The following is a 23997-nucleotide window of genomic DNA, read 5'->3' on the forward strand; positions in this document are numbered from 1 at the left end:
CTTAAATCCACTGCACAGCTGCTTGGATAGCCAAACTTTCACTTCCCACCCCACAAGAAATGGGGGTGATGGAAGGAACACCTTTCCACCACAACTGGGATTATTTCACCAGCACAGCACTTAACACACAGGAACTGCAAGGTCCCTTCCAGAGGTGGCCACATCTCCCCTCTGGTCATTCTCCAAGCAGGGGGATGCAATCTTTCCACCCAGGGCCTCCTCCTGCACACAAAGCACCTGTTAATGACTGAAATCTTACTTCTACTATGTTGCTGATGACCATAGGGAGCATGTTCAGTGGGAACCTGAGGATGTTGAATAATGCCAGAGAAACAAAGGCCTTCTGAGCATCCAAGATGTTGTTCTTGTCTATGGTGACATACACAGCAAACGTGGACAGGGCCACCTGAAATCAAGGGCAAAGGCTACAGTGAGGGTCATTCTTAAAGCCACCAGGTCAGGAGCACAGTGTGACAACTGCAATCAGACTATAAATCAAAGGAAGAGCAATGTTCTGATAACTTTTTGTTCCTGACAACACTTTTTGCAAAACAAACACATGATTAAAATCTGCTGTTCTAAAAAGAAGCTGATGGCTCCTCTTTAAAAAGAGGCAAGTGTTCACTTTCCTCACATAGCAGAAGTGAAACCACAAAGATCCCAGGCTATTTGAGGTCACACAGCAGGAGAAGGGAAGTAGAGAAATTATCTTTTTTCCTGATCTCTTTCAGTTTTAAGACACTCCTCAAAGTATCAGATATTGGATCAGTAACATATATTGACAGCAAAGTTAGAAGCACCCTAATACTAACCTGGTTTATAGTTTGTAGAGACTACCACAACCCTAGATTTCCAAATAGAGCCCACTTTATCATGGACAAGAAACTTGAAATGTTATTGCATTACAAAGATGAAGCCTTTTCTGTTGTGAACTGTTTCAATTTCTTACTGAACAAGGAAATTACACTGAACCACTGTTATCATGAATCATAAGCTATAAAAATAACTCAAAAAATCCATACACTCATTTTTTTAAATGTATTGAATATATTACAGTAAAATAAAGCAAACTAAGTAAAACCTCATGTTTGCTTTCACAACTACTCCCTTCATAGTGTTATCTTCCATGATAATACCCTCACACCTCAGTATATCACAAGATCCAGCTCTGCTTTTCTCCCACAGACTGCCAATTAAAACAAGAAATCAAAGTAGATAAACTTCTGGCACCCTCCCTCCTGAAAGACTTGAAATAATGAGCTCCCCATCTAAGTCTCATCTAAGCACAGCATCCACTGAAGACATCAGTGTTTCTGTTAACAAATCTGACTGCTGTGAAGACATGTATTGTTCTGGGTGCAGCAGCTGACTCAGCTGTGCCTTGTACAGTAGCTTGTTTGTACAGCCCTTAGTTTGGACAACCCTGTCGCAGGGAGAAAGCCCTCCCATGGAGATCAAAAACAAGACAGGGTCCAAAGAATAACCTCCCAAGCAGCATGTCTGCACTCTTGTGTTAGCAGCAATCAGTCTGAAATTCACCCTCAGCAGCACACAGGGCAGCACTGCAAAGCCAGCGGGTCCTGACTGTTACTAAACAATGGCTCTAAAAACCCTGGCCTTGGAAATGGGAGGGAGTAGAGGAAATAAAAGTTTTCAAGGTCAAAAGTGCTTCCAAACAGGCAATAATTTTTTAATCACAACATACAAAAAAAAAACCCCAGAAATCCAAGCAACAAGATGCTGAAGAGCAGCCTTGCCCTCAGGTTGTGCCCCCGTGGAGCCAGTGCCACACACCCCCGTGTGTGCTGGGACATCACACCAGTCTGCCCTCCCAGGCTCCACACAACAGCACTGGGGAGTCCACCTGCAGGGTTTTATTTAGAAATTTCATTTAATAATGTATTTATATTCAGATAATCCCAGACTTCTTTTAGAAAAGCATTCACTTAAGAATGCGGCTGATGCTTCTCTGCCTTTCATCATGCCCCGAGCATAATGTAAACACTAAAAATGTTTGCAGGGAAGGAATCTGAGACTGGAAAGTACACTTAAACACCTTCAACTGGAACAGCACATATTTTATCCTAATGTAGTCATGGCTTTTAATTGTTTCTGCAGACAAGAGCAATGGCCCCTCATTCTAATAGGGCCTGAAGCAATTTTGATGTGATCTCACTCTTCTCTCCCTTGTATTAGTTGAAATGTAAGCTAACCACAAACACAGGAGGGATGTTTGGCATATCATGGATTTTTATTTTTTTTTAAGTAAGAATTTGAAGCCATCTCAGGCCACACAATGGTTTTGCCTTTTGCACGTGGTTCTTACACAGATGCTGGGAGAATCCCAGCCAGAGGCACTCCTGGAGCCCAACACCCCATTCAGTCAGGAGCTCTTATGGAAGGTCCTGCTGCTGCTCAGAAACACACTGAAATAAGGGATTTTTTTATTCTCCTAAATCTGACCATGCATTTCATCTGAGATTCCTCAAGTACTCTACTTCTAAAAATAGGAGGGGATGCAGAGGGGTTTTTTATTTTTCAATACTTGCATTAACTTCTAGAATACATCCAAGCTGGCGGTTACTGAGTTTGAAAGAAAACAGCAGTGCCTTTCCACAGAGAAGTGGACCCCTAAGTGTTCAAGGACCCACCATTCTGGAGGGCATTTTGGCTCAACTCATTAAAACACAAAACCAAAAGTAGCCCTCAAGTGCTGCCTTGGAAAGCACAATCCCAAAAAGGAGAGAAGACTTCCAGATTTGTTTCACTTACCAAAAACGGAGCACAAACCCAAGTGAAGGTTGCCATTGCAGCAAGGTAAGCAGATTTTTTTAGGACTTTGAGTTCTTTCTGTCTGATCTCTAATACCTTCTCTCTAAAGGCTAATTCCCAAGCATAAAGTTTCAGAACTTTAATCCCATTGAGAATTTCATTCATCAGCTTAATTCTGTTGTCTTTGCTCTTCATTTGAGCCACCTAAAAACAACATTGCAAAAAATAATTAACAGAGCACAATACTTGGCAGAACCTCAAAGTTCTGAGCTTTCTATTTTGCAATGGCAAATTTACCTCATTATCATCAAAAGCTTACTAGCTTCCCAAGCAGGAAGTCTGAGATACTATCTGAACAAACAAATATGCAGAATTAACAAGATGTTTTAAACCAATTAAAAGAATGCTTCATGTAACTACAAATCCAAAGCAAGATCAAAACAAGTGTGGCACTGGTTTAAATGTGATTAACCCTGCAACAGGGAGCCCTGGGACTCAGGTACAACATAGCAGTTAAAAACTAAACTAGTGTAAGATGTGCAGCTTGCTTCTAACTTAGACCAAACTTAATTTTGCTTTATTTTCAGCACTATCAATGGCTTTTTCCTCTTCATCTCTCCAGGAAACAAACAAAAAATGGAACAAGCCACACATCCTGAAAACATGAGTATTTCATCCATGGACATTAGTTTCATTAGGCAGACTGTAGTTTACTTTTGCACTTTAGTTTTTAGGCAAGTTAAAAACTCAACTAATTCCTAATAATTCAATCACTGGACATCTCATGAAGCTGTCTGAAGTGCTGCCTTGGTCTTCACTACTGCAGGTTTTTAGACCATTACATACAGATAAGCTGTAAGGCTGAAAAATACATAAGTTTGTTTATTCTGAATACACAACACCTCTGACCTTTCTTTCCCTTCCCTTTTTTTAAAGGGATAGTTAGAAGAATGGGAAAAAAAAAAAGGAAAACCCTCCAGGAACAAGTCAAAGAATAGATGTTTCTTAAAAGTACTATATAGAGATGCTAACCTGATAGGTTTTTGTCTTCATTGCCATCACAGCATTTATTGGAACCAGAAGGATCATGACAGCCACACCTGCCAGCACTGAAGGACCTAAATTCTGGAAAGTACATCACTGTAAGCATTTATTCAAACTATTTTTTTTTTAATTCACACAAATATGTTTTAACACTTTGCACTTTTTGCTGATTTATCTGCTCTTCTGAAGAGGAGTCAGCCCAGGGCTGTGTGAACCAGAAACAGCAACATCTCATAAGTTACTCTGAGCACCTAGAGCACCAAGAGCACTTTTGTTTAAATCAAGGGACACATGAGATCCTCGAGGTGCTGCAGTCCCTCAAAAGGTAACAGTTCCCCACTGCATCCTCCCCATATGAGCTCAGATGTGCAAATTCAGAACCCCCTGCCAGCAGCGACAAAAGCAGCTCTGAATGGTTTTTAATAAACAGCACTTTCTCCTCAGTGCTGAACAACAGGTGTGTGTAGGCACAGAATCAGGGAAGCAGCACCCTGCCAAAGCCAAAACAAGAAACAACACACAGTGCTCACCCTCCACAGCAGGTACAGGGCCAGTATCACCTGCAGAGGGGCAGACCAAATCATGTTTATGTAGGTAGCCAAGTCCATGAATCTCTGAGCATCCACAGACATCAGATTCACAATCTCACCCACAGTAGAAGTCTTCCTAGCAGAATTTGTGATAACAAGTGCCTACATGCAGGTAAAAAACCAAAAAGCAATTAAAACAACATGAGGACAGACTTAGTCACTTGTATTTTCTCCACAGAAGTCAAGTGCTTTACACAACTGCATCTTTTAAATCACAGGTAATCACTGTCCTTCATATTCTGTTTACCCTGTACATCCTGCAAAGTGCAAGTTGTACAGTTTGAATCAATCAGCTGGGTTTAAGCTAATATAGAATTAAAGTTAATAAGCAAAATTTGGGGTATGGGATGGTGGTTTTATTGCTTGGAGGTATTGTTAACTTGGTTTGTTACTTGTTTTTGTTTTAGTCTAAGTGGAACCTTCACTTCTTGTGACACATTTTCCTCACACAGAGCTATCAGTTCACAGCTTTCTAAAATGTTCCAGCTTATTCTAAGATAGCACTGCTGGGAAATCCCAAAGGAAGCTGTAAATGTACATGCATCCTTAATTTCTGCACCAACTGAAGCACTGCACACCCCAAGTCTAAATGAGGAAAGTTTTCTTACTTGGCAGTGAGAAGAAGCATGTTAAGTAGCAAATTAGAAAACTGCCCTGGCTTAAAGCTGTTATTTATAAATTAGACATGCTCTTATTTCTCTTAAGAGTTAGGAATCAGCATACCAGAGTCTCCTACCTTATTCCTCAGACTTGAATGATGCATTCTCACAGTCACAGATACTGCATATTTGCAGTCACAGTATAGTTACATATTTAAAGAAACACCTACCTTTCTATAAATTACACCAACAATGGCTGTTTTGAGCCTCATTCCAGTTACAAAGCAAATATGAAAATACTGGTGAAGGATCAGTGTCTGAAGACAGGCACAGACAAACAGCAGTACTGTATAAAAGTAGCCCTGCCAGTTTGGGGCAGCTTTGTTATTCACAAAGTTGAGCAGCAATCTGTGGAGAGAGAAATGAGTTCTCTTGATAGATGGAAAACAAAACCAAATGTCATGGTTGCAGGCTTGGGTTATCCCAAACATTGCACAGGTCATGCAAGCACCTGAAGTACCAAACTTGGATAAAACACTTCAGCAAACTTTTTAGAAACTGGAGATCACTTGGTATGAGCATACATCACTCCCTCCTCAAGGTACCAGCCTGAAACATGAAGTATCACATAGCCCACATGTACAGCATTCTCTTGGGGCTACACTGAGAAGCCTCACAGCCCCTGCAGCTGAAATGCAACCACCTGCAGCTCCTTTACTTCTCAGCTCAAAGCAATAGAACCCTCCCAGCTCCTCAGCTCTCTGTGGCATCACAAACTCTGATGTGTAGGCACAGAACAATTACAGGTTAGCACTGAGCAAACTCTCATGGTTATGTTCCTGCCCTGCCTTCCTGGTGCTGAAGAGGAAAAGAAGTTAAACATTTATTGCATGATGTTGTAATCTGAAAACCAATGGACTGAAATCATGTTTGCTCCCTTTTATGACATCTCTTCCTCACTGTATCAGCTGAAGGCAAAGCAGCTTGGGGAGTGAAATACCAGCATGTTTTAAATCCTGTTCACATACTTTTAATACAATAATAAAGTATATAGATCTTACTTCAGAATTTCCGGGCCTGCAAACATCAAGAGATCGTGTGCAGCTTTAAAAAGGAAGCTCATGAGAAAATATGGTCCAAAGGTTTTATATAACACCTTGAATAAAGATGCTTCAGGGCTCTTCTGAGATGGTTTTATAATCAAAGCTTCAACCTCTTCTGTCACATCACCATTTGAGTCCCCTGATTTTTGCTGCTTTTTGGGCACATATAACATGTTTGGTGGTTGCCTGAAAAAAGATCAGGTGGAGAATGTAGCCTTTATTCAAGCATAAAGCCAACTGGAAAAATGTTCCCTGTACAAATGAGATGTAAATGAGCTGCTCATTGTGATTCTTAACAGTTTAACTGAGTTTTACTGTCAAATGTATTTAATCATACAACAACTAAATGAACTGGCTGCTCAGAAATGGCTTTCTTTGCTTGGATAGGGAACATTCCTGGAAATCTCTCCCTTAAGTCTGCCCTGGGGAATGAGGAATAGAGCTGTAACTCATAAGCTTAAAGAGCAGAGGACATTATTATCCCAGGACCCAGTATGGTGAACTTTCATCAAAACCAATGCCTCACTGTACCACCAGAGTTAACAGACTGAAGCCAGGTTAATGCCAAGACATCCCCAATGGACTGAACACATTCTTTTCTTACATCTGGCTTATGCTGAACTGCATGCTCTGAACTTCTGAGGACAAGCTGGATGTAAAACACACTGTGTGAGCAAGCACACCAATTCCCTTCAATGAAAAGGTGCTCCTATTTGCTGCAGCCAAGGATGATGAAAGTAGGATGGGGACCACAGGCATGCAGGCTTTCTAATTTTAGTCATCTGGCTTAGATGCTCAGACTCCCTATATAGTCAAAAGAAGGGAATAAGCTGCTCACTTTGACACCCTGAACTACCCTCCTGAGACTTTGCCAACTACAGAGGGAGCCCAAGCTCCTAAATTACACAGCAGAAGTTTGTGTGCAAACACTCCCTGCCCAGGGGAAAACCACACATCAAAAGTCACAGTAATAAGTTTTGGATCATGCAAGATGAAGCGAAAGTCGATGCAGCTCTTCATAAAGAAGAAATAAATGCCCCACTTGGTTCCAGCTCTCTGAGCACCCAAGGACAAACAGGGGCAGCCTTACAAAAGCAGGTTTGGTAACAAACAACAAACACCTCCAAGCAGAGGCTGAGTCACTTGAGCTCTTAAACCTCTGTGTGTTGGCAGAACTGAAAGCCAGGATAACTGAACTTACCTCTTGGTCTTTGACCACTCTTTTGCCCAATTTCTAGCCAAACCTGGCACTATTTCCTCTGATTTGTCCTCTTTATTTAATGACCACAAATCCTTGGCTTCCAAAGGGTTCCGATAACCCTGAATCATCAACCTGCATTAGAAGGAATCAGCAATATAAATTTAAGAGCACCAGAAGTATTTGTGGATATATAGAGACAGATATATAGATGCAGCTGCATCCAGCCCTAGAACAGAGCCAGCTCTCCACAAAGATGCAAGCAAGCATTAGTGCCTGCAGGTCCAGATGCTAAAACATACATCCTCCTGTCTTTACTGGGAGAACTAGACACCAAAACAGCTAAGGAGCCAGGATATGCCACTGAATTCAAATTCCAGGGAAAATAAAAGAAAGGATGAAGTGATCTCATCTGAAAATCAGCCAAGCAATTAATATTCCCATGCCTAGCAAGTTTCAAAATCTGTATTAGCCTTTAATTTCACAAAGCAACTCCTTTCATCTAGTTCTCTGTTGGAACTCTGGCCAAGTACCAGCCACAACTATACACCAATATTATTTTACATGCTTCTGTGATTTAACTCACAAATCATACAGCATAAGTAAAATTAAGTTAATGGGAAAAAAAAGAGCCTACTGGACCAAAAGATGTAATATTTTCCAATGTCTTAGTTTCTAAATACAGCTGACAATTTCTCCTTTCTTATATTTCCCAAAGAAGTTTTTTTTATGATATTCCTTCAAACATATTAAATACAGACTGGCAAGATTTAAAATTACAAAGACCCTACAAAGGAAGTTAAAAAAATATTAATCAAGCTTTTTAAAAAATTAAGCTATCTACAAAACAACCAACCATAATTATTGTTGCATGATTATTGCTAATTTATCTCTGAAAGCAGGATCCCAAAGTGCCATCTGTCTTGAACTGGTGATTTATGCAACAGCTTGATCTTACCCAGTGATCCACCAGAATGTGATTCTGGAGAGGAAAGAAGCACTGAACTCTGGACACGGATTCTAAAGGAGAGAAAAAGAAATCAATCCACATTCAAAATGACTGTAGGGCCAAAAGAAATAAGCAAAGCAGAAAAGATGTTTTTGAAATTCCTGTTGTTTACAGTATTTTTTTCACATTACTAAAACTTGCCATTCCTGCTGCTGAGAGCAAACACAAGCCCAACCTCAGGGCTGTCAGCAGGCTCCAGCAGGGACACAGGAACAGCAGTGCTCCACATCAACAACACAACAAACAGCTGGAGGAATTTCTGGTTTGGAAATATTTGGTAAAAGGGCATAAAGCAGAATTTAAGGCTGACTAACATGACTTCTTTGCTCTTTTTCCCAACAAAATGAAAGGTTAAAATCTGAAGTCTGCCCTGTTTCCTGAAGGCATTCTAAATTCCTAGAAATACTCAGGACAGAAAAACAAATTACTGTGGTCTCAAAGCACCTTGTAATTATTCCAACCATGATCAAAGAAAAGGTTTCCTTACACCCACAGTATCCTGTCACGTATATTTAACCCCTGAACGAGATGAAAAGAACCAAAAGATGAAGAGGATCCAAAGACTCAGCAATCTGTTCCCCCTCCCAGGCACACACACACACAGCCTGCCATGGCCAGGCAGAGCACCCCAGGACACCTGGGGAAGGAAACTGTGGCACTCAGGAAGTGCCCATGGACCCTTTCCAAAGTTACAAAGGCAGTATTTATTTGCCCCTCAGACATTTCACACCTTCCTTCATCAGTCAGTGTCACTGAACTGCCATCACACCAGAATCAGACCTTCTATAAAACTGAAATTCCATGCCATTAAGCTGGTACATATAATTAGGAACACAAGCCAAACAGATCATGTCTAGGTAAAATTAAATATCGACATCCAAACCACCCTCTAGCATTAGCTGCTCTTGTGTCTGAGCTGGTTAAATCTTCACTTGACACAAGAGTGATAAAAACAGAAATCAAACACATCTGCCCAAGCTGAAAATCTTTCCAGGTCTAAATTCTTCCCTGTGTTCAAATGAAAGTGAATCCACATGCTACTGCCTGCTGAACATATCAGATAACCAGGAGCACAACATTTCAAATCACTATTTTCCACTGACTGCCAGTAGCACCACTGAATATAAATACATAGAACTTACCCTTCAGGAATGCTATTCAGCAACGAGGGCAACTGTATTTTTGTGCTTTTTCTTACACACAGCCCCTCCCTTACCCCAGTTTTGCATGTTATGGGCTTCTTTTGCATCACCAAATAAAAACCAGAATTTTAACTATTTATCATCTTGGAGACTATGGCCCTGTAGCTCATTACACAGAATATTGCACATATGATACTTGGCACTCTGTACAGACTCACTCACAGGATCATTTACTGTTTCAGAAAACAAAGGTGGTTGCTCTGGAAAACAACACAGGATGAGCTCTACTAATACCAGGACAAAGTAGATACAGAAGGTGGCATAACGAAATGCATACTCATCAGCACCCTGCAAAGAAAGGACATATTCCAGTTAGAAGGCTTGAGGAATTTATTTTAAATAACATGTTATGATAAACAGAAAACAGCTCTTTACTGTAAGTTCTGCAAACTAAGTGCTACACTACTCACCCCATGCAAATGAAAGTCAATATCTATTTTGGTAAAGGGAAGGTAATGAGAGGGGAGAGGATGTGAAAGACACATTTATTTTTATTCAGACATTACCATTAAAATACAAGCATGAATTTCTTACATAAAAAGTTCTCTTTAACACATGGTTTGTGCCAACACAGCCCCAGTTTGAAGTCAGTGTATTCCTTACAGGGGCAACTCATTTATGCACTGGGTAGCAAGAAGTATTAAAAGCAAATTTTTTAATTTGCAGAATTAAAAAATTATAGAGAGCAGAATTTGCATTAGACTTTGTTCCACTGAGTGCAGAATTCAGAGGTTCTTTCAGTTTTTAAGACTGGGACTGATGCATAACACATAAGCCACAGAAATCAAAGCACAGATATAGATGGGGACACACCCCCAGTAAAATCCCATTCCCAACAGCTGAAGACAAGCTGGGTGAAAGTTCTCAAAATTGCCAATGCAGCTTAAAGGTTTCAAGAAATAAAAATGCCATTTTCAGGCAGCTCCACAATTAGTCTGATACTTGAGGTGGTCTTACTACAGGGGCAAACTGTCATAAAAATATTTCACTTTGATTTTGTCCAAGCAGGTGAGACCACAGCAGCGCTGAACAGTGTTTCAGGAAATCCACTGCAGAGTCAACAGGAAGGTGACAAACACCCAGCCAGAGCAGCTTGATAGCAAAGATTACAGAGAATTTGAGAGCACTTGAGCAGACACATCCGCTTTCCCCAACAGCCAGCCCAATTCTCTTGGCAACTGCTGCTGCAGTTAAAATCACTCTGAATTTCATCAGCATTTCAAAACAGAAGACATTAATTCCTGCTTCCCTTGCTGTTACAACCCAAGGAAGGCAGGTACACCACATGAATCATTAACTGATTTGACTGGTGTAATTGCCAAGCAACTATTCTATCACTGCAGCATTGGGGATCATTTTCAACTGAATGAGGCTAAAAGTCACTTACCAAATTTAAGGCATGTTTTATTTTGGATATAAAAATCATTGTGGCACATAACAATGAGATGAACCAGAAAATTGTCATTACACCAGAAGACTGGACTCCTTTTATTCTTTCATATTGTATTAAAAATGTGGCCAGCAACTGTAGATAAATAAAATGAAAATATATTAACAAATTAAGTTTTACAATATGTTATGCACATGTAAAAGGTACTGTGCTAAAGTCTGCTGATTTAACATTTCTAACCCAGTATCTCCCAGACCTTCTAAACCCCTGAAATTTTAAGTGTAATTCAAAAATACATTTAAATAGGAAATTCTCTGTATCAGTAAAGATAAGGAGTAGACAAAAAAAGAAAAAGGAATATGCATTAAATAGAAATAGACAATCCCATACATGAAAGTTCTGTCAAAAGCTGCCAATCTTTACTACTTTACTCTTCTGGTTCTGTATCACAAATCAAGATGAAATTATGGCATTTCCTGACTAGCTCTTTTAAAATAAACAGATTTCTTTCCATGCAAGCCATAACACCACACAACACCAACCAAGTATTAGTCTATTTCTGTATTTTGTGTGTTTTCAGAGTCCTTTAGGAAGCTCTACATCTCACTTATCTACTGCAACAAGCATTTTCCATCAGCCTGACAAAAGCTTGACAGTTGTATTATTAAATGACCACAAACTACTTAACAGCTCTTGCATTTGTCAGTATGTTTGAGGGCTGTTTGGGGTTTTTATTTGTTGTTGTTCTTGGGGTTGTGGTGTCCCCTTGAGGATCATGTTTAATCATTCCGACTCTGTAATAAACCTAAGGCAACAGACAGCAAATGAAGAGCAAGGCATCTGCCTTGAAAGGCAGAGATATTGGTGTGAAAGCAGAAAACCCCAGCACATCCAGGTCAAAGGAGGCAGCTGGGGACACCTGTGTGACTTGTGGCTTTCAAGGCTTTCCACTGTGCCCTCAAGAGTAACAAAGACAACACACACTCAAGAATGTTATATGGCAGTTTGTAATGAGATACTTCCACAATCTCCCCCAGGTTCAGGGGTTTGTATTATCTAGGTTGAATCAGCTCTCTTGAGCTGATTCCTCTACTCAATGCCTGAGCCAAACTATAAAATGGATGCTAGCTCAGGCCTACCAAAATAAGACAACTGAAACTGCCTTGTGTGCTGATGTGCAACACACTGAGCACAGACAGGTGAGAGTCTGATTTTTCTCTTTTTTTATTAAAAGAAAGCAGGTATTTCAGAGTCAGTATTTCACATCTCAACTACAGAGTAAGTCTGTATGTAAAGGCTGCAGCTCAAAGAGTTCCAGCACTGTGAATAACACAGAGATGGTGTTATTGCTTACAGCTTTGCATGGACAGTGGCTGTGCAGGAGAACTTACCATTGTTATACCCAATACTGTAGGGCTAACGAGAAAAAATGGAGCTCGAAAAATATTTTGACTTCTTTCCCAGAAAGAGTAGAAAAGGTCTGCCCAGCAGACTATCCACAGTATTAAGCCCAAAGCCTGCAATAAAAAAAATGTCTTTAATACATCAATTCACAAAGATAATGCAGCACAATATACAGATAAGCACTAGATGTTATGTGTTAGCAGGAGTCATAATCAGATCATATCAATTGGGCAATTCTACCACATGCACAAAAGAAAAGCAATTTGGCTTTAATTATTGAATTTCTACTAGAAGAAAAAAGTTTACTGGTTTTTAATTCCATGTAATTCAGTCATTATGAAGCAGAAAGCTGGTCTCCTGAGTAACAGATTGCAATATACCATGTTATTACAGCCCTTCTTAAAACTTTGCACTTATTCTACAGGGAAGAAAAAACCAAAAACTTTAAGTACCTATTTCACAATAGAAGTGGAATGGAACACCTGCAGCAGCTCTAGAAATGTATGGTGTGTAACTTAAGAAGCTGACAGGATAATAAATTCTTTCTATGATAGAAATAAGGGCCTTGAGATTGAGTTGCCTTAAAATAGTCTTCTCCAACTGCTCTTTAAAAGGATTTGCATGTTTGTTGCTATGCCAGGGTAAATTTCAGAAAGTCTGATAAAAGGGCAAAGGAAACAGGAAAGGCTGGGAAATCAAACACAAGCAGAACAAATGAGTTACCCCTGAAGTATGCACACAGGTCAAGACTGATGCTAGAACAGAGCTGAAGAGAGCCTGCCCTTTGCAGAGCAGGCTGCTGGGCTGTGGTTTCAGAGGCACTCACCGTTTTGGCTTTGTTCAGGTTGGACACCTGGATGTAGCCCCTGTCATGCCAGCGAAGGTACAGGGAGTACACTGGGAAGCAGAGCCACAGGTAAATGCAAGGGATCCACACCAGGACTGTGTTCTGAAAGCACAGGGTGAAGTCTGGATCTTCTGTGTGCCATGTCAGATTCCAATCCTGGGGCAAGAAAACAGGCTAAGTTACAGAAAAAGCCAACACTGAACTTCAGTATCTGACAATCAGAAACAGGGACTCAGAATAAAAAATCCACAACAACAAGGCATAGACTCAAGTAAAAGGCTCACCCTGGCAATACGTTTCCTACTCAACAAGAAGAGGATGGAAATTGACATAATTCAATGTTTTCTTACTTCTCTCAACATAATTTTCAAGCCCAAGGTAAATCACCATACAGCCAAGCCAAAACTGATGCTAGCAATAATAAAACCATGACCATTTTAATTACTGGCACAAGGACTATTCACAATGACAGATTATTTAGTAGTAACATGAGCTTTCATACCATATTTATGATTGTTCTGAGTTAGGAAAATCTCTTGCAGCAAGTTTTACCTTTAAGTCATTGACCTTGCTGAAAACTTACCACATGCAACACTTTCTCTCAAGTGCTGTAGATTTTTGACTCTCCGACAGAATAATGCAATACACAACATTGCAGCTGTAGATGGACTGCAGTATTCAACAGCCAAAGCATTGCTCCCAGGCTTCTGTTTAAAAGTCACTGAGCCAGGAGCAGCAGTCCCATGCCCAAAGGCTTGTTGACTACAGTGTTAACTTTCCAGTGGCAAAGCATTTTTTCAGGCAGTTGCACAGCTTACACTACACACAAAACACCAGTACCACTACTGGGCCATAATGTCAGCAATCCTACTCCTTTATAAAAGCCTGAGCTGGTACTAAAACAGGTGCCATTATCCACATTTTATAGATGAGGAAACAGACCCAAAAGGAGCTGTAGTGCCTGTCCCCTCTATTCCAACATCAAAGCTGAAAGCAGATCCCACTGCCCAGAATCACCACACTTTGATCCTTGTTTGTCCCCACGTTCCACTGAATAAACAGCTTCAAACACAATTACAAAGAGAACATTGATCTAAAGAGGGATGGAAGATACATTTTCCTTCCCCATTTCCCTCAATTTCTATCAGAATGTAGGACCTGATACAACAGACAGCATACACAGGACATTCTGTGTTATTTTTCTCCTCTAATTCCACTGTGTTCTAAACATTCTGCTTACTTTGTATCATTTTTAATTTTTCATTTTTAGAAAAATCTCTGAGCCAATTCCAGGGCATTAACACTGGTAGAACACAAGAATGCCCAGTTATGTTTGACTGTGCCTGTGGAGGGGTCACAAGGTATTCATGACAAGGCAGTGGCTGTGAGATGCTGTGGCCAGCCACATGCTTATTGAGTTTACTGACTGCTTCACTCATCAGAAATTTCAGCTGAGTCATCCTTACATTCAGCCATCACACAAATGGTTTTGGCTTTCTAGGTCTCAGCTGCACTACTCCAGCACAAGAGCCAAGAAAAAGTCTCATGACTCTGCAGAACAGTTTACAATTCACAAATTAAGATAGTTATGAGACTATACAAGTAAACCAAACAGATGCAATCAGCTTTATAAGAAACAAACAAAAGCACTGACATCTTTTTATTGAATAAACTTTAGGAGATCTACATACCCTTTAGAAAGTTGTTAACTTCTTTTTCCCTGTTTTTAAATGCTTTCTATAAAATGAATGTGGCAAATACCAGCAAGGTCAGGGCAGGTAACACATGTCACTGCCACGTGGCAAAATAAGAGCAAGAAGTGCTGTATGCATACTGCTATGCACACTGGCTGGAGGATATTCTAAAAACATGCAACCTTCCATTTGACTTGCATTTTACAAGTTATCTGGAGGTGTTTGTTTCTGCATAAAAGGCAAGAGTGTACAATGCAATGGTACTTCGGGGTTGAGAACAGAGAGATGGGACAAACGGGCAATTTTGGGCAAGACTACTGCTAGAATTGAACAGCAACATCAGGTCTCTCTTTCATATGTTTCCAGGATTTCATCCAGAGGCTGTTGCTATCAAGTAGGAACATGCTCAGCTTTAAAAACACTTCTCTGTACAAAAGAAATGGCAACACACAGGTGAGATGCAGAAGCCACTTCCATTTTACATTCACGTCAGGTGGCAAAAGGCAAGGAACATGTGAAGAGACACAGCAGCATTTTCCTGCTGATTCCCTCAGCTGCGTAGCACAGACAGGAGCAGAGGTGCAGAGCCCACCCTTGCTCTGAGCACCCCATGTCCTCACAGGGCCCCCCGTGCTGGGTCACAGCTCCCCACAGTGACAGCAGCCACCGGAGGATCCCAATTAACCCCAGCCCAAAGGCACTGGGGCCACTGCAGGGACACACGCCGAGCGGGGACACACGGCAGGGACACACTGAGCGGGGACACGCCGGGCAGGGACACGCCGGGCGGGCAGATGTCTTTGCAGGACACAGCAGCAGCAGGCTCTCAGCCTGAACCCAGCTGGGATCACCACCAAGAGGAACCCAATCCATTACAAAAGGATGGGTTCTGCATGGAGGACACCACAGCTTCAGGAGATTGCACTGCAGCTGGAAAACGTGTCGCTCTCATCATGAAACCAGCATGCATTCACATTCAAATGATAGTTTCAGTTACACAAGTCTAGACTAGTTGTGCCAGTGGAAAGTACATGCTTCTCCTTTGCTTTATACAAACCCAGATTCAGTTCTGATTTTTTCCATCATAACCAAAATGCAGAAACAGTCACTGAAACAGACCTTAGTATTTACCAGATGTTAATAAGCAAATTAATGACATTTTTTCAGACTCAAGTTTTGGAAACACTGTTTTACCAAGTTGTACTAAAACACGAAATTACTCCATTTTTCTCAGCTCAAAGACTAACACTTTTCATTCTCACTGATCAGCTAACTCTTCTGCTTTGCAAAGTCACATCAAATGACAGAGATACAACCACTGAAAGCCTACACAAACTAGCAGCCTCCTGCCATAAAAAAGAGGAGGAAAAAACAGGGTCAAGTCTATAGTTATTAGACTGTATAATCTGGAAGCAGCCTTCACTTTAAGCTGTGACTGCAGGAACCCACTGGAGAAGAATCAGTCTGATCCTTGTTCCTTTCTTGGTAGATGTTGGGAGAGATTCACTGTTTGCTTAGTGTAATCCAGAAGAACCATAACTCAGATGGTAAATAGTTTCAGGTTGGTTTTTCTTTTCTTTTCAAAAATTCCTTAACAATTTTAAAGTTTCCCAGAATAGCAGATGGGTATTTTTAATTTTACCTGACCTACTTCTCAGTTTTGATTTCTATCATCAGCACTATGGTTCAAAAGCACCACTCCACAGTTCTAGTGCCCTGTAGCATGTTTTCTTCCATGGCACAAAAAAGCTTCCTATCACATCTGAAATGAAACCCTCTGTCTACAAGAGAGGCACAAAAATGCTTGGCATTCCCCAGAATCAAGTGGATCCCTTCACAGGTAAACACTTACTTAACAGTGCATAAAACCTAGGAAAATTAAGAACTATACTAACTCCTGTCTAAAATTTCAGGAACAGGCAAGATAAAAAGCACTGGCAGTAGAACTGTGAGACAAAGTTGCAACACAAAAAGCCACTTATTCTGCCTTTGCTGGGGGAAGACAGACCAAGGACAGTTGCATGCCTCCTGTATGGCTAATCTGAGGAACAACAGCATTTGATGCTGGCTGCCTCTCCTGGCAGCAGGAAAGGCTGGCAAAGGAGCAGCCAGGGGTTGCTTGTTCTCACACCAATAATCCCACTTGACCCACAGCACATTTTAGAATTCTCACTGGCAGAAATGGAGAGACCCAAATTGCTTGGTTTCATGCCTGCTGTGTGCAAGTGTGCTAGAGATGCAGGCTGCCAGCCACAGTGTTAAATCCACCTGCATGGACCAAATTGTGACTGAAAAGTGACTTAAAACATTAGCACACAGCTATGTAAAAAAATGGAATTACAAAACCACACTGGAATCTTAACATCATGGTAAACACTTATTCCTTCAAATGGAGCTTGACACTGACACTGTGTACCCACAACTTCAATATCACCCACAGAAGAACCACTTCCCCTGTAATACCAAGATAAAGTTTCTCAATCTTATCTCCCCAACAATAAAAAAGACTTTCTGTTTAATGCAATGTTTACATTTAGCTGACTGAAAGTAATTAGCTCTCTCACGTCCTAACACTGTAACTGCAGCTGACAACTTTCATTATAATATTATCATCACTTTCCCACTGAAATAGGAAGTCTTACAATCTGCCAGCTCTAGATACAGGATTGAACAATGTCCCAGTGTAGCACCTATAAAACCATGAGCTGACTGAACCACTCTCTCTCTCAGTGTAGGGTAAAAGCCAATGGCCTCGTGGCATCTATCTAGGACAGCAAATTTCCTGCCTCTCCCCAGACAGGAGATTTGGCAGATCTGGCTCAGCCTACATCTTCAGAGGAGCTGCATCAAGAGGGAGGGGGTAAGGGAAGTGCAGAACAGGACCTCTGCTTTAAAGGAGCTCTGACCTTGCTTTAAGAAAGTCCCTGATACCTGATATGCCATCTTTGTTCTGCCATTCATGTTTTGGAGTCAGATCTGAAACCTGTGCTGAGGCTCACCATTTGTCTAAGAGCATGTTTAGAATGGAGCCTAAACAAGCACAGTGATCATGGACAATCCTCACCAGCATCAGATCTGCTCTGCTGAGCTCAGCCCACATCACAGGGAGTGACAAGTTGGTAAGACAAGCAGCAGGTATTTGTACAGCAAAAGTACTCCAGAATCCCTACCAGTTTTCTAGCCCAGTTTCCCAAAACACCATGTGCAGACTGAGACCTCAGAAAAGGGACCATGCCTCTCCTTCACTTCAAATTCTGAAACCTAAGCTCTATTCTTGAAGTATCTTAATGTTGTCAAAGACAAGATTGTTAGAGCAAGAGGTGGAAAAGTTACAAAATATAATAATCACAATAATAAGCAAGGGTCCTAAATTTTTTTATAATGTCTATAAAGAATATTTTGGGGGGGGGGGGGGGGGGACACCAGTGTTTCTAGTGACAAAAAAAATGCCCTTCATTTCTCATAATGTTATCTATTAGGAATGGTTTTAACAAGTTATAAATGGTTTTAATGGTTTAAGTTCTCAATGGTAATTACTTACATAATGCAGATTTGACTTGCTAACACAGACAAGGAAAAGCCTCTACCTTCCAATAACTGGTCCTGAACTTAAATCATGTGTCTATACCTCTTTGTCCCAAACCTGCACATGAGTATTTCCTAATATTTACAAGAAGTTGAGATCCTTTGTTATAGAAAACACTGCATCAGCTCGAACTGTGTGTTAAATTCCAAGAAAAAAAGCCATATTTTGCTTTTTTATACCCTTTAGCCTAAAATAAGAAGCAGGTGCTAACAAATTGCCAGAGAAAGGAGCACCTGCAGCTGTGGCATTTACAAGAGCTGAGCTTTGTAACCTAAGAAGCTAAAAGACACCATTTGTGTCAGAGAAACATAGATTACATTAGAACTTTCAAAATTAAAATTTAGCCTCTCTCTGCAGACGCTGCATTTCCATACCCTGCCATATCTGCAAGTACCACAACAAAATATTTGGCCATTTGACAACAAAATATTTACCACTTCTGGTTTCAGAACCTAAGGATGGTTTTTACCTTTCTGCAAAGTTTTTCACTGAAATCACTGTTACCTAAAAGGATACAAGAAAAAGTTTCTGCTTTCATCTCCTCCTTGCACCAAACACAGCTGCTTCTGCTTAATAATGCAACAGCCTGTACCTGGAGTTCAGATCACTGAGAAGTTTGAACACACCTGGGTAATAATCTTACCAAGGAAGTAAGGTTCAGCAGCTTATGTTGGGATAAACTGTATCTGAAGGTAGCACAGGTGCAAAGAGTGAGAAAACAGTAATGCAAGGAATTCTGACTCTATTAAAAGTAAAGGTCAGTACCCGGCAGGAGGCTTTTTAGAGATGTGACCCAGAGTGACTTCAGCCAGCCCCAGCTGACCTTCACTCGCTCCCAGTATAGCACAGTGTTTCAATGTAAACTGCATTGTGATTGCACGAAATGGCACAAGTTACTCAGGCATTTTGCCACCTTTTTTCCCCTCTTTTAACTTTCCTGAGCAATTCTGAATTGCCAACTGTAGAATGGCAGGTGATCTGTTCAGAAAATCCCCATCAACAACACATTATCAGGCTTAATTTCCCTGGTTTTCCTTAAATTGATCTATTCTGGATCAAGGGACATCAGTTTCATTTCTAACCTAATTTTTCTATGCACATTTCTATGCACCCTTATTCATAAATGGAAGAAAGCTGACAAATAAGCCTCTGGCTTTCATTGCTAAAAAACACAACAGCCAAGGCATGAGAATCATGCAATCTGCTGTTAATCACAATAAAGCACCATTTTGTGCAAAGGCTTCCTTGTTTATCACTCTGCTACTCCTCTGTTCCAAATGCTGTGCCCATATGACCCTCCCGTGTCAGTGAGTAGGAGCAGTTTGGTGACCTGCACGCTCTTTAGCAGAGACTAAACTTGGAGCTTTTATCAGGCTCACCCAGGACCCTCCCACAGCACCTCCAAGTCCCTCCCCAGCTTGCCAGAAACACACTGAAAAGCACTAAAGACATATCTCGCAGTGCAAAGAGCTGCAGGGCTCAAGAGACGTGCCAATTCACTGCCTATCTGATGCGTGACAGCACAAGCCACAGATCTTCAGAACTTCATGAAACTGCTCCTTACATAACAAGACTGGTTTTCCTTCAGAAGTCTATTTTGGTAAAACTACCAGTGTCTTCACAAATAACATAAGCACAGCAGCTGTTTGTGTCACACAGTATCGCTTCACAAATGTCAGTTCATTATTGCAATGCATTAAAGAATATTAATACTTTTTTTCTTAATAAAATTCTATCGAGCTACATTACGGATCTCTCCTACTACGACAATGTCAAGCAAATACAAAACATAACCTCTTTGACAAATACTAAGAAAATACATTTATTTAGGCGTTTATAAACATGCCCAAAAGCCTCAGCCAGAACTCTGCACAACGGCAAAGGAAGCAAAGCCCAGTCCCTCCAGGCTGGTCCCTAGATTTCGTGTATGAGGCTCTGCCTCACCTTTTCTCACCCAGTCTGTTCTTCTGTAGTTTGTTTTCACTCAAAAAGAGCTAAACCTGGCACAGTGTGTGGATACCACTTCTTTATTAACAGTGAAGGAGCTTCACAAAAGCTTCTGAACAAACAGGGAAGAAATAGGCCAGGGTTTACAGCTTGAATCATTACAGGATTTTCAAAACAAAACAGAGAATCTCAAAACTTGCTTTTCTCCTAGGAGTGAATGCAATTACTCACTTTCAATCATTTCTCAACAACAAAAAGCCCAACTAAAAACCGTGGGAAAAAATTCTGCTAAATTTCCACTGAAATAAAGAACTTCTATTGAAATTAACTTTAAAAAACAAAGTGTCTGCCTGTGAACAACACAATAGGAACTTATATTTATACAAACCCTTTATGTCACATTCCCTTAAGCATTAGCAAGAAACTCAAAAGTTTCAGATGTATATTTCATACTTCTTTTTCAGAAAACCCTACTGTGAGCTTTGAAATCCCAAAGTGTCACAAAAACTGTTAACCTCTTCCTTTAGCAATTTCAAACATGAAAAGACTTCTCTAAGCATGATACCACAGAGTTTACAAGCTCTGAAAAAAACTGAAACCAAGATTTTATTCAAAGAAAAAACAGCAGATTATTTCAAAATGCACATGCACTGAGACTATGCATGTGCTGCTATCTCCAGACAGGCAGGTCAGGAGGCCAAAGTGTACAGTGAGTTCTCCATCTGCTGGGACATTTATCCTGCTTACCTGGAACCAGTGTTCCTCACCCTGCTTCACCTCTGCCTTTCTGTGTGCTGCTATTGAAACAAGGTAGGCTGTGCTCAGACAGCACTGATATTCTAGCCAAAGCTATCTCAGTGTGACAGGTCACAAAGTTTTACAGCTTGGACAGGCCCTTAAACTCAGTGAACTGCAATGCAAGTAGTGCACTACTTTTTTCAAGCTTTTATTGTCATCAACGACTACCAGTAAACACTAACTTCATCTTGCACAGCTGTACCTTTCTTTATATTATGGATGGAATATTCATTCCAAGACACTCAGTGATTCTAGAGCAAGCAAGGATTAACTGTACTTGTCCAAAAAGGGAGTCTAAAGGAAGCAAGATGCAGTAAAGTTCTGAAAAAGAACTATATACAGTAAAATCTGATTGCACAGTTAACACACTGAGTAGTGTGGGAATCCTTAAATTCAGAAGACTTTGGGAAAGTTGTAAAAGGTAGGTCTTAGAAACAGTAGAATTGCAATTATAGTTAAGCAGTAGCTACAGGATTTGTTAGTATCCACCCTTCCCAACAGGATTCCCAGGACAACTTGTTGCTGTGCTGCAATAAGTAGGGCCACAGAGGTTAGACAGTGAGAAAGGGAAAAAAAATCATGAAGATGGCAGTCTTCCTTGGGTTCCTGACCTTTCAGAGTAAGTATTAAATAAAACCAATCTGTTTAATTCTCAGACAAGAACTTTCAACAATAACATTCCTTGGGTGTGCAAACAAGAAAAATCCTGGCCAGCAAAGCCTAAGAAGATTAACATACAGTTTTAAGGGTCCATTAGGTCCTTCCAGCCACAGTCTCCCCCACAATTTAAAACTGACCTGCGCACAACTCAGGATCACCTCTGACAGAAAACACAACATCTCCTTGGAGCAGACTTTGCCAGAAATCCCTCAGCTCCACCAGCAAGGCTTCAGGACCAAAACAGCTGATGCAGCCACCACAAGAATGCAATAACACGTGCCACTGTGTATCCAGCTATCACCCAGCTCTGAGAAGCACAAGAGTGCAGCCCAGAAGCCAGGAAGAACAGCACCCCAACCACAGGACATACCTAAAAGCCCAGTAAACTCTGCGTATACATAGACAATTTCTGAAAATCCACTACAACTTCAGCTATAAAGAGCAGCAATAATGGAAATGTCCGAAAAAGCAGCAGGCAGAGTACCCAAAGGCACCCAAACTGGCATTTCTACTCTCCCCTACTGGGAATGATGCAACAAAGAGGAAACAGAGTGTTACTTGTGAAGACAAGGTCAGCATGAAGGAAGTTTTTTCCAGGCACATCTAACCCTCACTCAAATGCACAATTATTCTTCTGTAGGATCAGAAGAGCCCAGAAATCAAACAACCACACCCACAGGATCTTTAGCTGGAAAAAATGAAAGGCAGACTCCATGCAATTTGGAGAAGGACAACAAATCCCAAAACACTGGGAATCAATGCAACTAGTGGAAAAAATAGATGGAGTAGTTTTTACAAAAATACCAGAAATGGCTATAATACACATGAGAACAGTTTTCCTAATAAAAGAGTTTGCTGCCAAAAATCCCATATAAACTGGTTGCTTCCAACTTCCCATGCGTGGCACAACTTCTCTTGTGCCTACCTGATGTTACAATTCCACAGCTCAAAGAATGAGCTGGCAGCTCTTTTTCACAATCCTACTCTCTCAAGTCAGTTTCTCCATAAACTCATTCTGAAACATGCATTCTCCTAAGCCCTTCAAATGAAAAGTCTCATTCTAGGGAAGTGAAAAAAAAAGCATGTATAATGACAACTCATAATTAAGCCAGTTCTGAAAAACCTGAGAAATAGCAGGAAAGAGATATTAGTATAAGCAATATAAAAGCAAGTTAGCAGAATCAGTTTTGATCAGCTGGAAAAAACTAATTGTCTTAGTCTTGATGATTTTAAAAATATCTACTCAGCAATATCCTAATTGTTCTTGAGATAAATAGTACAATGGTATTTATTGAGATATCTGATTCTGTTTTATTTTTTCACTAGTAAGGCAGCTCATTAGCTCAAAACTATTTGGCAAACGTCTGATGAATACACAAGTAGTTCTCTTCTTATGTTGACTTCAGTAGCTCTCACTCCAGATTTATTTTCCAGCTCTTCCCTTCCTCCACGCAACCTCCTTCTACACACAACCAGTTTGCTCCTGAGATGAATTTTCCCTCCGGTGCTGCTCTCCCAGGTGCCTCGCTGCTCCAGGACCGGCGTGTCCCCGCACAGGAACCCGAGTCTCAGCTGAGCGAGAGCCACCGCAACGCGCCCACACCGCTCACCTGTGCCCAGGTCACGCACAGCACAGCACAGCACCTGCGCTCACCACTCTCCGCTAAGGAAGTGCCAAAATACCGCTGTACAAAGGTGCGATAAAGCCACAGAAAGCGCTGCTCCGTGGCCTCCTCTGGCCGCTCTCGTGTGCGGGCGGCCGTCAGACACCGTTATTGTTGTTACCCGCACGGCCCCGAGGAACGCAGCGAGCGGCCAAACGCGTGGGCAGAGCCCTGCCCCGGCCACGCGGAGCTCGTTCCCAGCGCCGGGCAGGGACGCCCTGGCCCGTTCGCCTCCAAGCATCTCCCTGCCGGAAGCCCCGCACACGAGGCGCGCCCGCTCCGCGACCCGGCCGTGGGGACACCGCGCCCAGGCGGAGACCACGAGCGGCCGGCACGGCCCGGCCCAGCCCCGCCGGCCCGCGGCCGCTCCGCGCCGGTGCTCACATCCCGCACGGCCGGGGCGCACCGCAGCCCCCGCGCTCTGCTCCGCAGGCTGCCGCTCCCCCGCTGCCGGGCGCAGCCCCTCGGGCTCCGTCACCACCCAAGCCCC

General features: G+C 41.5%; 1 protein-coding gene across 1 annotated transcript in view; it reads right to left on the reverse strand.

The window, feature by feature from the left end:
- Nucleotides 1–23997, reverse strand: part of LOC118692504 (multidrug resistance-associated protein 1) — a 46175-nt gene that overhangs the window by 21778 nt on the left and 400 nt on the right. The window contains 12 exon segments of the mRNA XM_036392376.2: nucleotides 260–406; nucleotides 2773–2976; nucleotides 3805–3897; nucleotides 4347–4508; nucleotides 5236–5413; nucleotides 6067–6294; nucleotides 7310–7441; nucleotides 8265–8326; nucleotides 9680–9805; nucleotides 10905–11042; nucleotides 12299–12424; nucleotides 13138–13314. Of these exon segments, the coding sequence (XP_036248269.2) occupies nucleotides 260–406; nucleotides 2773–2976; nucleotides 3805–3897; nucleotides 4347–4508; nucleotides 5236–5413; nucleotides 6067–6294; nucleotides 7310–7441; nucleotides 8265–8326; nucleotides 9680–9805; nucleotides 10905–11042; nucleotides 12299–12424; nucleotides 13138–13314 (1773 nt within the window).

This window comes from Molothrus ater, chromosome 16 (genome assembly GCF_012460135.2).
Source record: "Molothrus ater isolate BHLD 08-10-18 breed brown headed cowbird chromosome 16, BPBGC_Mater_1.1, whole genome shotgun sequence".
NCBI lineage: Eukaryota > Metazoa > Chordata > Aves > Passeriformes > Icteridae > Molothrus > Molothrus ater.